At 34.9% G+C, this 14,250-nt stretch overlaps 1 protein-coding gene across 5 annotated transcripts in view; it reads left to right on the top strand.

Moving 5' to 3' along the window:
* LOC123682758 (serine/arginine repetitive matrix protein 1) overlaps positions 1-14,250 on the top strand; it is a 132,055-nt gene that overhangs the window by 55,923 nt on the left and 61,882 nt on the right. For 2 of the 5 annotated variants that reach the window (XM_045621538.1, XM_045621539.1), the window contains exon 3: positions 13,684-13,720. In XM_045621538.1, the coding sequence (XP_045477494.1) occupies positions 13,684-13,720 (37 nt within the window). Of the gene's footprint in view, positions 1-673; positions 828-7,132; positions 7,137-13,431; positions 13,721-14,250 lie in introns of those variants that run through there. The other 3 variants (XM_045621537.1, XM_045621536.1, XM_045621540.1) reach the window with 3 other exon arrangements.

Raw genomic sequence — 14,250 nt, 5'->3', positions numbered from 1 at the left:
AAAGTTGTACGCCTATGTAACATATTTTTTTCGAAGGAAAAGTTACTTTTTTTGGCTCTACTTCAATTATTCGCCTCGCCACGTTCGGCGGGTACTGGCCATGAACCATGACCATGAAAAGTGACACTTTTCCTCCTTATGGAATAATATAGTCTTATTATACACAGGAAAAATATAAGATTTTACCTCGAGCTAAAATCTAATCATTTTTCCCTTGTTAAATAAATAACTATTTTTCAATTTCTGCAAGACAAAAAATAATTTTCAGACCAAATTTCTAGCCCGCCTAAAACCCACCGCCTTAGGCTAAATCCGCCACTGCCTTGTCTACCACAATCGCCTCAAAACAAAACCAATAAATCACAATTAAACCCTACAATGCCATCAGTTTCACAACGGATCTTCGCAAACTTAAAAAACGCAAAAACACCAAAGACGGTTTTCCCACAATCGCAGATCTAGCAACTCTCGCTTTTCCATTTATACTTTTACTCTCTTCTTCTACGCCGAGGTCGCGGCAGATCTAGGAGGCTGGGCCGGACTGTCGTCGCGGCGTAACTGGGACGGGAAACGTCGCCGGCGCACAGGTGGAACAATGCACCGTGATGTAACGATCTCCTTCCGCTACGCTTGCCAACCTGCCGCGTAAAAAGTAAACATCGGTCTAGTTGGCCAGTCCCGCTCCTGTACTGGCGAAAAGCGCGCCTCGCGTTCGGAAAATCGGGTCGTGCGAAGGGTTGGCCGTCTGAACGGCCGGAGCTGAGTACGGTGGACCGCGAAGGGGGGTTATTGTGGCGATATTGGTGGTTTTGGTTTTGGTGGGTGTAGTGGTCTGTTATTAAGTTGGTAACAAAGTTTTGAAATTGGAGAAGTTCGTGTTTTGTTAGAATGATAATGCGAGTTATGTTAGAAGGGTTCATTATTTTTTCTTAAATCATATACTTCAATCGACTGAATTCTATTTGCATTTTTCATTATTTAAAGAATGAAAAGTGGAAATTTTATTTTCGTGAGTAATATCATAAGAGCCTCTAATTTTTCCGAAAAAAATACAAAAAACACGTTGCTAAGTAATATTTTGGCAAAAATCATTAGTTCTAGTGGCAACAAAAATTTTTGCTCCTGCAAGAATGCTTTTTATTAAAAAAAAATTAATTTGCGTTGTGTTTTTTCGGTTTTTTTTCACAGGAAAAATTGAATGCCCGGATGGTATTTGGCAAGATTATTTATTGAGACCATAATTACTTGTTTTCAAATAAATTGTTATTTTTCATAACGATAGCTGTCAAGTTTTGCCGCTGGTAAACTCGAAAAAACTGCTGACAGGTACTGTCATACAGTTTTCCCATCTAGAAACCATTTTTAATTCAAAATTGAGCGTTTGTGATTGATGGAAATTAGGACGAGGAATTAGTCGATTTTCGAATGAATTTCCATCTAGTGAAGACCGAGTCAATGAAATATTTGATACACTCCAGTAGTAGATATTTTGTTGCGGTAATTCAACCAGGGTAATCAATTAGAATGGAATTTTCTAAAATATCTTGACCTCCAAACTATGGAGGTAAGAGAACTTGAAGCATGGATACTTTGCCTATTAATATTCTTTCTATTTAAATTCATTTTTCCTGGAAATGAAGCTTTAGACTCAGTCCACCCATCCAGAGATTTTTTCAAGAACCATAAGAAATTGAATTTAGTACAAAAGTAGGTTGCCTTATTGTATTGATCATCCCAGGAACACATTTCATGTATTGTGAAGGCAAAATAAATGAAGTAACCAAACTAAGAAATCATGTCTGTCAACGTGCAATCAAATTAAATATGCTTCGATGATATTGAACATAATTCTTTGTCAAAAAGTTCTAGACATTATTGTTTTTGCGTTAGGAATTCTTGAGATTATATGCACATGCTTTGGGCTATATTTTAATTGTACGGTTGTTTTTATAAATATTTATTGTTTGATTATATCATTATCATGCAATAACTGTATTTTTGGAATTTGAGCGAAAAATGTATCAAACTATAAGGTTCGACACACTGATGACGAGTTCGTCCTGAAATTCAATTTTGTCCGTCGATATGTAAAGCAACTTTCGAACGAAAAACTAAATTTAAATTTCTCAGGATAGGTTCAGATCTCACGATCAAGTTCTATAATAGGCAAAGTCTGACTAGGGCTTTCGTAAATATTTTATGTTCCTTTCAATTCGGAAAAAGCAGTCCTTATTGTCCCACAATCTTTATTTTAATAATGACTAGTTTCGAGACCTTTAAAATGAACCCATTTTCAAGTCAAAGCAGCAAGGAATTTAAACAATCAAGTACAAAACATAACAATAAATTAAGATAGACAATACTAACATACCAGCTAAATAGGTCAAATAAATAATATATGTATAATAGTAATTTTATGTTCCTGTTAATTTCAAAACTGCAGGTTTGATTGAGAAGAAAATTTACATATTCGCATATTTAAGATGAATATCTTAAGAAAATTACCCAATATTTCCGTTAACACAACAACAGACGGAGTTGAGAATTTGGGTGTTGATATGAAAGAACATTTTTAAGCACCGACCAAAATTTCAAGCATATACAGAATGAGACTATAGGAAATTCTAGCGGAAACATACAATATTTCCATGACTGCAGATTCAATCCAATGGAGATTTGGTGTGTATATGTATACAGGGTGTTCCTAAATTGGATGTACAAAGAAAAATGAGAGATTTCTTGAATACTTTTTAGAGATGAAAAGTCCTATAAACAAACGCTTTGTTTTCGAGATACAGGATGTTTCTTGTAGTCCTACTTTTTGTAATGATAAGATCAGTTTATAGAATGTTTATTAATCTTCGCCACAGATCATCAAATCTGTACCAACACTTATAATCAATTTATTCACTAATCACAGTTTACTAACTGGATCTCCATGATAATTTGGATTTTCCTGAGAATTACTAGAGAATTGTTTAAAAATGTTTTCTCGAAATCGGTAGCAGATACGACAAACTACAAGATACCAAGAAGTGTAGCGCTGGACTAAAGTGCTTCACCAGAAAAAAAGTCTGGAGGAAAGATGCGGGCACTGTTCCAGAAAAATTGTCACATTGTTCTCGCACTGTATCTATTGCCAATTCTTCTAAGTTCTAATAACACTTTTACATTATTGATTCGGTTTGCGTTTCTGGTCGGGGCTTCGTATTCTCCCTTGGTGTCCTGGAGATTTCTAGTATCTTCTTGTGTTAGCCGTTCTTCTCAGTATTCTTTTCAGAATTCCGAAGTATTGTAAATTGTAGGACACAATGAATTGTACAATATTGTATCCATTGTTAATATCACAAAATAGCATTAAAATCAATCTGAAAATTGTACATTGTAAACAAACTAAATGACAAATGACGTTCAAAGTTCACGTGAGTAGACTTCAGTACCTTCCAAGTTATTCTTCATTTAATCAAACTTGACAGAAAGTACCTATTTCATGAAGAAATAACGAATGATTTAATAAAATTTTCAGAGATTTGATTTCACATTCAACTCTTACCGGAACTTAAACTGCTTCAACTTTATTAATTCATTAACAATTTCGTTCGGTTTTCTAACTGATTACCGATCAACTCATTGTTTTTACCTAGAACTGATTTGATTATGACAATCACCACAATAGTAGTTTTGTATAACCCAACATTTTAATGAAATATTTTTTGCGTGAATTTACTATCAGCAAAATTCACCTGCTTAGCTCTGGGTCTACCTCTCCATTTCACAAACAAATTAACTGCGACGTAGTTTTAATTGCAGTTACCTAATCAATCTAGCGGACACTGCAAGCACTGATGGAATTACAGGATACTGTATTATTAGCATCGAGCAAAATTCATAAAACCATAAAATCGCTGACCATAATTCACCAATGATTATCGATACCTATAGCGGTCTATGCAAATATAACGTAAAAATGATCATCAGTTTTTTTAAACGGATTAACTGATACCATAAATTATTGATATTGGGAAACGATATTAAGCGAGAAATGAAAGTAAATAAATTGATTATGGATAACTCGTAAATGTTATTTTAAATTAAGGTTCAATACTTCGATGCGAATGTTCAGTAGATGGTTTTTAAATGGAAATTATTGAAACCTTTCTCTGCTTTATGATTGTAACCTTTAATCTATAAAACTTCAAAGTTTACTTACTTAAAAGGGAATAATCATTTTAATGATTACTCTTCTATAACAGTTCGAAAAATTTTTCGAGTTAACTGGAAATTTTACCCATTGGTTTATCATTTCTTTCCATGAAAACTCATGCAGAAAAAGTGCCAGGATAAATATCATTCGAAGGGTTTGAACTGACAGATATTTTTTTTTTTTGAACACTTCAATTCGACTGTAATTCTCAAAGTTCTAAACAGAAATACTCTCAAATTACCGATGTTGGTTGAATGATATTGAGTTCATGCACAAATCTCACATAACGTTCATTTTGCAATAATCAAGATAACTTCAGAACAATAAGGTGTGAAAACAGCGATACTACTAAACTAAGGAGGTTATTTCTCAATTAAGAAGGCAAAGATTCAAGCAAAATTGATGAAAATCTAAACCACATAAAGGGTCCTTTCTTAGAAAATGCAAAGTCTCAAAAATATCTCTACACATTTTGCTGAAAACGATATTATGCTAATACCAAAAGCTGTTATTCTTCATTGAGTTCAAACGTTCATAGTGTAAAACTTCGTAGAGCTAGTTGTCTAGAGCGCTCACATCTTTGAACTCGAGGCATTTTTTTATGCTAAATGCTAGTACTGCTAGTAGACAAGTAGTGAAAAACTAATTACAACTCGAATAATATATACCTAGTTTTATAGGATGAGAAACCAAATAGATCGGGCTAACTCAATTTGAAGTATACATATATTATGTATCATTCGCATATTTAATCTTTGGAGTTTAGTGTTTTGCAGTTCATTTTTACATTATCTACCATAAAATATGCTAGTTAATTTGAGAGTCTGTATGGATCGAATTTTTCTATAATTATAATATAATGTTGATAACTTGAAGTTATATCAACAATGAAATACTTTTGAATAAAAATAACTCTATTGTTTATATCAAAATTGTATTCGCAAAAAATTTCAATGATGAAAACGAATGCTTTTATAAAGGTATTTTCTATAAGAGGTAGACCGCTAACTGAGCAGCTATCACTTATGTTATGTTATATTTTGACATTTCACAAGTCAAATCTATGTCATTGCCAAAAATGGAACGATACAGGCTTCAACAATGTAGTGAAGTTATTGAAATTCACTACAAAAATGGTAAAAATTTCACAGTCGCAGTTCACAAATGTAAAGCACTTTTGGGTCGTAGTGAAGCACCTTCTTGGCCAGCAATAATTGCAAAAATTTAAGCTCTTTGGGCAAATAAATGATGTGAAGAATAGAAACATGTGCATTGCCCAAGAACAGCTGAGAATATTGCTGCTGTAGCCCATAGTGATGACAAAAACCCAGGCCTGTATGCAGACTAAGTTAATAAGCAGAATTGCCGCATTTGAGGCTAGGAAAATCTAAAAATGATTGTTGAAAAGCCTCTTCATCTTCAACGTATCACTGTTTGAGCTGATGCAACTGTAACTTTAGCTATGATTTTTTAAATTTTATGGTCGGAATTGGAAGATATTGATGTGGACGTCGATAATGTAACAAGATTTTTCGACCAGAATGTGCAGAAATAAATTGCTCAACTACTTCATTTGGGCTATCAGCTTTCAAACACCATTAATGATAATTATATTTTTGTTCACGCGAAAACGTTTTTTTGCTCTGCTAAAGACTCTCACAAAATTTTTCCTGAAGATTTGTTAACGTGGGGGATATACTTTCCTCTTCTTTCTAATTGAACTTTCACAGTTTGTATGCTATCTCTCCAACACATTGAAATTACTATCCCAAGCTACTGTCTTGCCAGCTTTGTAGACGTATTGCATTGAATACTCGTATTGAAATTATAGATTTTCTTTAAGCAACAGAAGTCAAATTAAGCTGAGTTTGCGAAAAGAATATTATATTTGAATTACACCATTAATAAATGTTTTTAAAATCGCTTTCCATCTTGGAAATTTCACTACACGCGCAATTTGTACCTAGTCAAACCCTCCCTCATAAAATTTTAACAGCACACCTTGAAAGACGTTTGGGTCAAACCGATACTAAAAGAACGATATTTTTCCTCAACAAACCTTCAATTTCTCGAACAATTAAGAAGCGAAAGTCGACGCATGAATAGACACAGAGAGCTCCGAGCGAAAACCACGATTTTTACAAAATAACGAACAATAGAATTATCTAATGGGTACAACAATCATTCAATTTACCGAGCATATTAAACCCAAATATGTACTTTAGCCTCAGGTTAACCAACTCGAAGTAGCATAAAGCTCGAAACGTAAATGGTCGATCGTATCGTGCAAGATCTCGTGAATAAGCATAGAGTCGAGACATATAGCGTGGGAGATTGATGAGGCAAGGACAATATATTGTACAATTCTATGCATCTTGTGAATGGACAATTCACACAACCTTCGGTTATGTATGTAGGTCCGTTTACCGCTATTTTCGGTTTTTATGGATGATTCTGGCTTAATTTTATTATTGTTTACGCCTTGTTGGGTAGCTAACTTTGTATGAAATGAATACTGTTGATATTATATTAGGATCATAGTAATCGTAGTAAGTTTACAATGAAATAGAGTAGAACAGAAAGCTTCAAAATCCGAAAAAATATCAGTATACATCAAATATTATCACAAAAAGAATAAAAACAATTCAAACATAATACAGGGTCCGGCAAAAAAACCTCCCTGATTTCAATAGGCATTTGCAAAAAGAATAAGAAACATATAGAACAACTATTTATATTTGTGAATAGCCTATATGATGCCATTTTACATCACTTAGTACACTTTACTTGGTTTTGAAAATTATGTCTGATAAATGATGTCCCCCATTGTAACGGTAACGGTCAATACCGATCGCTATTGTCACATGATAGAGACATTTCTCCGACCCAAGATAAACCAGTTTGTTTTAGACCATCAGGAAGAAGAAGTTTGGTTCCAACAGGACGGAGCCACAGCTCACACTGCTCGGCGGTCCATGGAAATGTTAAGAGAGTTGTTCCCTGGACGTCTTGTTTCTTTAAGAGGAGTCATTTCCTGGCCCCCAAGGTCACCCGACTTATCACCTTGTGATTTCTTTCTGTGGGGGTACCTAAAGGCTGAAGTGTACAAACATCGTCCCAGAACTCTGCAAGAACTAAAAGATGCCATTAGGCAGGAAGTGGCAGCCATTCCAAGGGAAGTTACACGAAGAACTATGGACAACTTCAGGGAAAGACTTCGTGAATGTCTTAACAATGGGGGACATCATTTATCAGACATAATTTTCAAAACCAAGTAGAGTGTACTAAGTGATGTAAAATGGCATCATATAGGCTATTCACAAATATAAGTAATTGTTCTATATGTTTCTTATTCTTTTTGCAAATGCCTATTGAAATCAGGGAGGTTTTTTTGCCGGACCCTGTACATAACACTTGAATTATTTCGTTTGCTATTCCTTTGAAAATTGTGCCATTCAAAGTAAAAATTGAATTGTTTAGACTGAATTATGTAGATTTTCATGCCAATAACGATATTTCTCTAAAACGTGTAAAAATATAGATTTCGAAGTCCAAAGGAAAAAACTCAATAATCTGAGTACTTCCCTGAAAATATTAAAATTTCTTTAACCGCTTCGAAGGGCTGCATGAAGTAAATAAACCCACAAAATTTGAACAAAAGCAGACTACTGATTCCCAAGTTATGGAAATCAGAAATTTTTGGCCAATTTGCATGAATAACCCTGTATCTCCGAAACTAACAGTCTTAGGATACAAAACAAGTCACTTTTCCGAAAGTCCTGGATGACCTGCATACACTACTAGACTATTATATCAAATGAATATAATTCTATATGAAAATATATCAAATCACAAAACATAAAGCAAGGTTGGACTTCAAACTTGTAAAACCTTGACAGTAAATATCAAATTTCTCCTTGGCAAGGCTAAATTTAGTCTAACAATGATACAGTCAGACGCATATAAATTAGTCATCTCTCCTTTTTTTACATTAATTGTTTAATAAAAGTAACGTAAACTGATAGCTACTAGAATATGAATAACTTGAACACTGTGACGTACTCACAGACTATGGTAGACAGGTTGAAAATTGCTTTCCATTGTTGCCAACGATATTGAAACGGGGAAATCTATGAAATGAAGAATTTTGTTTCAAGTTTCGATACATACTAACAGGCCAATTGAAAAGTCCACGGTTTACCATAGTAAAACACATTTTTTTCGCCAAAATTCGATTTTATTATTCAGGGCAATACAGCGATTATAGCGATATTCCAACTTTTCGATACCGTTTTTGTCGTACGATTTGTCTTTCGCTTCAAAATAGGCCTCAGTTTCGGCGATTACTTCTTCATTGGCGCCAAATTTCTTTCCAGCGAACATTTTTCGTGGTCTGAGAACAGGAAAAAGTCGCTGGGGCCAGATCTGGCGAATAAGGTGGATGCAGAAGCAATTCGAAGCCCAATTCATGCAATTTTGCCATTGTTTTCATTGATTTGTAACCGTTTTTTTAACGATTTCATCCTTTAAACGATCCAATAACGCTTTATGATAATCGCTGTTGATGGTCTGGCCCTTTTAGAGGTTCTCAATGAATATTATACCTTGCGCATCCCAGAATACTGATGCCATAACCTTGGCAGTCTGTTGTGTTTTTCCTCACTTTGAATTCGGTTCATCGTGTGCAGTCCACTCAGCTGACTGTCGATTGGCGTCCGGAGTGAAAGATGGAGCCATGTTTCATCCATTGTCACCTATCGACGCAAAAATTCAGGTTTAATGCTCTTGAACAGCTACAAACACTGCTCAACCATTTGATAATAATTTATTACCAAAAATTAGTCGGTATATCTACTAAAGGATAATAAAATAAATAGGTTACTCTACTGAACTTTTAAATAACTTAAACTTAAAAATATTCAACATCAGACATTCCTCTGGTAAGTACCTCAACTAATAGCAGTTTCGTGTTAAACCGATACGAAATAACTGAAACCCTCATGGAAAAATATTTTTATGGCCTGAAAACATTTAATCGACTTTTGTTGTACTGCAAGGACCAAAAAATTTTAAAATTGGTAAAGGTAGACTAGCACAATACGACAAATACCCTTTCAAAGTCCATATTTATTAGTTTCGTGATATTAAATGACTTATATTATGGCTACGCTTGATATATTTTCGTAACGAGATCGACGTTCTAAATTCGCGGAAATTTAACGACAAATGTAACGGTAGTTATAAAACAAATTTAATTACCTAGACTTGGGTCGTCTGTTATGACTATGATTATGGATAAACGTGCTTGGCACCCATTTCCATCGACTTTATAATTGACTTTCGCTGCTTTTGAATAAACTGCGTTGTTTCTCGCAAACCCAAGAATTGGCCTCAAATACAAATATACAATGTAGGAAATAAATATTGGTCAAACGTGACATTTGCCGTAATAAACTAACTGACAAAGAAACTGCAACACCCAGAAGTTGCAGTTTAAATTTAAATTTTTTTTTGTTGGTAAAACATAGATAGTATAGCAAGGAGTAAAGAAGGATCTGTTTGAATTTTGAATTTTTTTGGTAAAACATAAATAGTATAGCAAGGAGAAAATTATTGAATTTGGAGAAGAAAATCGTGAAGGTTTTTCAAGTAAATAATTTTTTTATTTGGATATTGTGGTCGTTTTCAAAATTTTATAACAAACCAGCTATTTGCGGAGATTCAAGTTGATGTTTAGTTGTTGTTAAAATGCCTAGAGTGTGTGTACGCGGAATTTATCGTCAGCTGGGTTGTCATTTCGAAAAATCGCTAACCTTACGAACAGAAATCCAACAAATGTTATGAGATATTGTCAAGCGTGTTTTGATAATGCCCAAAATCGAAGAAGAGTAGGCACCGGACGTCGAAGGGACACAAATGAAGTTCAAGATCAACGTCTAAGACTTATGGCCATTAGAGACCGATTTGCGACATCTCGATCTTTGGTTGATGAGCGGTTACGAGAACAAGGCCATCCTGTAACTGTCCGAAACATGTACCGCTGGATAAGGTCTTTTGGACTACAGCATTATCGATTCCATCTTGTGTTACCTCGTTTGAGTATCGCCGGTAACGATTACAGTAGAGAACGTCAACATTGGAATGTGAAATGGCTTCAGGTCGTTTTTCTGATTTTTTTTGGTGAAACATAGATAGTAAAGTAAGGACTAAATGACTGAAATTTGGAGAAAAAACGACAGGTATACAATTTTTTTTCAATAAATTTGTTAAAGATGTGTTTGTCCACCATGGTTATCTATATACTCCCCAACACGTCTCGGCATTGATGCAATGATATGGTCTATTTCTTGTTGAGGGATACTGTCCCAAGCTACCTGTACTTCATGTCTCAGAGCCGCCAAAGTCCGTGGGGGCTAGAGTAAATTTCCAAGCCTTCTACCCATGATGTCTCAAACATGCTCTATGGGCGAAAGATCGAGGGACCTGGGCGGCTTTGGCAAAATATTCACATGGGTCTCTTCGAAAAAGTTTAAACTAACTCTGGCAACATGAGGTCGGGCATTATCTTGCTGAAATATTGGATTCTTGAGCCGGTTAAGGTAAGGGAGAACATATGGCTCCACTATTTATTGAAGGTAACGCAGCGCTGTCATGTTACCTCGAATAAAGACTAAAGGTGACCTTCTTGCATGTGCAATATCACCCCATAACGCCTACTGTCCGGTGTACATGACGCTCAACATCAAACTGATGTCCACGTCTTGCTCCCCGACGTCGTCTAACCCTTCATTGGTCAACATCAAAGAGAAACAAACTTCATCAGAAAATACGACCTGAAGCCATTTCACATTCCAATGTTGACGTTCTCTGCACCACTGTAATCGTTGTCGGCGATGCTCAAACGAGGTAACACAAGATGGAGTCGATAATGCTGCACTCCAAAAGACCTTATCCAGCGGTACAGCCAAAGATTGAGTTGTCGCAAATCGATCTCTAATGGCCATAAATCATAGACGTCGATTTTGGACTTCATTTGTGCTCCTTCGACGGTGCCTACTTTTCTTCGATTTTGGTCATTATCAAACCAAACTTGACAACATCTCATAACAGTAGTTGGATTTCTGTTCGTGCGGTTAGCGATTTCTAGAAATGACAACCCCGCCTCCCATAGACCAATAATTTTACTTCTTTCAAATTCACTTAGCTGGCGATAAATTCCGCATACATGTGCTTTAGGTATTTTAACAACTAAACAGACTTGGGATCTCCTCGAACAACTAGACCTGTGGATCTATGCTATAACTTGTTGATACTTGAGTAAATTCCTCTATGTGCTTCATGTTTCAATTTGTCGAATTTTACATTCTGCAATGGTAACAGTTGTGAAAATTCGGTCCTTTCAACAAAACTTAATACCTGGGCCCATAACCTGTAGTTGTTAGATGAAGTACGTAATTTTAAAAAGTAATTAACTTGAAAATTGTTGACATTCAATACGGTAATGTCATAATATTAAAATATTTGAAACAACCCGTATCGAATAAGAAGTCAACAGAAAAAAAATCACACAACCTCTGTAGAATTCAATAAAAAATGTCATCTCACTTCCTATCATGCAGTTCACATAATCTCAATTAGACATCACGTGAGAAAAATGAATTAGATTACCCAACGAGTAATTCTTTCGTCAATTGGAACCATGTCCATCTATCTTCTACTGTAAAGCCATATTTCATCCTATGCAAAGCCATAATTATGGCTATTTTCCTAATCGCCAATAATGACACAGTGCATTGACGAAATTTGCAACTAATTTGCCTATCTGAAGTTGCCTAACGGTTTCCTTGTGAACTTTTAGATTTGACGAGGTCAGAACTCGGTCTGAAATGTATTTTCGTGGGATTTGGTATTGTGCAAACAATACAGCGCGTTCAGTAGCAAATTCATAAGAATATCGAAAATGCTAAAATAGAATCACTAGAAAATGAAAAATTGGTGGATAATCACGTAATATCCGGTGATTACAATATTAATTGCTTAGCTTTATAGTCAATACCAAGCAGATAGTTTAAATAAAAGTTAAAATAGATAGATAGCTAGATTCGACCATTAGGAAAATATCGGATTCCAAATATTCAAATTTCATCGGGAATCACTCAAATAAATATATTTCATTCAATTTAATATACATTTATAACGACATAGTAAAATTGTGGATTAGAAAATATATCACAATTCGACAATGTAATCTAACCATGTTGGGGACATGTGAAAATTGCATATACTCTCTCCATTTCTGATATATATGTGGGATCCAGTTTATTGTTCCCTGGTCAACCGAATGCTTGGAGACCTATTAGTCTCTTCAAGTGCCAAGGGCATGACAAATTCAATGAATTTACAGGGAACGAATTGTTATTGTACATAATGTAAAAAGGATGTGTAATTCTTCGGGGTGTCGAAGAATGTGTCATGTCGGTTGTAAAACTTAATAGATTTACTGGGGTTGGGAAAGTTCTAGAACAAGACGGTTGTACCAATGTGTTACATCTTTTTCTCAGGTTCTAGTCCTTCTAGAATATTCGATTTCCAGGAATCCGCGAAGATCTTTGGGGGCGGTACGGCAAAAGCCCTTATTGGACTAGGGTATAGTACCTATCTACCCTAAGGGTGTGGTCAAACCGAGAGAAGGGAGGTCTATATTTGATAGAGGGGAGTTCCAATCGGCAGAGAGGACAGTTCAAATTAAACGGAAGACGGGTACAGACGGTACAGTTTAACTTAAGTCGAAGACGAGACAAGTTCGGTCGGTCAACTTAACTTACGACGTAAAGACTAGATTAAGACGAGCCGCGAACAAATTAAAGACGAGACGACCGAAAACTTGAAGTACGACGAAGACGTGATAAACGAAGACGTTTCGAGTAATTAAAACTAGAGTCAAAGACGAAATTCAGTACCGTAGTGAGTAACTTGTAATCAAGATGTAATTAGGATCTTCTCAATACTGAGTTTGTACTGTATAAGTGTGGCTTTGTAAATAGATGTAAATAATTGAAAAGAGTTCAATTATTACAAATCCAACAAAGTCACGGAGAAAAAGACGAAAGGCCAGCTAATCGAATCATACCTCTAGACGATCGATTAACCAAGCCTACATATACTTTGTCAAAATACTAAACAATTTCATTATAAATTCTAATACACAATAATACCTCATATTCTAGAAAGAAACTATGCATTTAAAAGTATAAAATTCGAAGTGAAATAATGAACAATGTGATTAACAAACTGAAACAAAGTTTAAACCTATGAAGGATTAGTGTGGGTGGATTCTATTTCGGAAACAAAACACAGTGCTATGTTGAATGGTGGTGATATTGTTCTTGAGCGACCCTAGAGGTCACTATACCGACAGTGCGAGAAAGATAACTTACCACACTAGGATTTTTATAGCACCTACTCATATTTTTTCGCAGGTGGAGCCAGGCCAATCCATTGCTCTTACTAAAGAAGGTGAGTCAATATTCTATTTCTTTTTTTCATTGGAAAACATCAGGTAAATTTAGAATTATATCGACCAAACATAAAAAAAATTTCTATATAAAAATTGACCATCAATGAATAATATGCAATATAATAAGTTTATGCAAAATGAAAGTGAAAATTTCCGAAAAATTTTAAAACTATGAGGTCAGTTATTCCAAATGTTCAAGAAAAAAATTCTAGAAAATCACTGAGAAGCTTTCGATGCTCATTTATTTATGAAATTATTTGATTATTTCACAATATTTCATATTAAAAACTAAATCAATTATGAAATATTATGATTTCATATGTTTAATATTAATTGTTGTTGTAATGAAATCTTGCCTCCTTTTATCTCTACATATAGAACAAGTGCAAAGCTTTTGCTTTGCATCTTGATATCGATATAAGGTTAGTGTCTTGATCGATCGTTGAAGTTTCCCATTCAAATGCATCGTAATTTGAACTGCCAACAACATATAGAGAGCCCCATATAAAACTCTCTACCGGAATATTTT

This window comes from Harmonia axyridis, chromosome 6, assembly GCF_914767665.1.
Source record: "Harmonia axyridis chromosome 6, icHarAxyr1.1, whole genome shotgun sequence".
In the NCBI taxonomy this organism is placed as follows: Eukaryota; Metazoa; Arthropoda; class Insecta; order Coleoptera; family Coccinellidae; genus Harmonia; species Harmonia axyridis.
The sequence above is the reverse complement of the archived record's forward strand: the minus strand, read 5'-3'. Positions and strand labels throughout refer to the sequence as shown.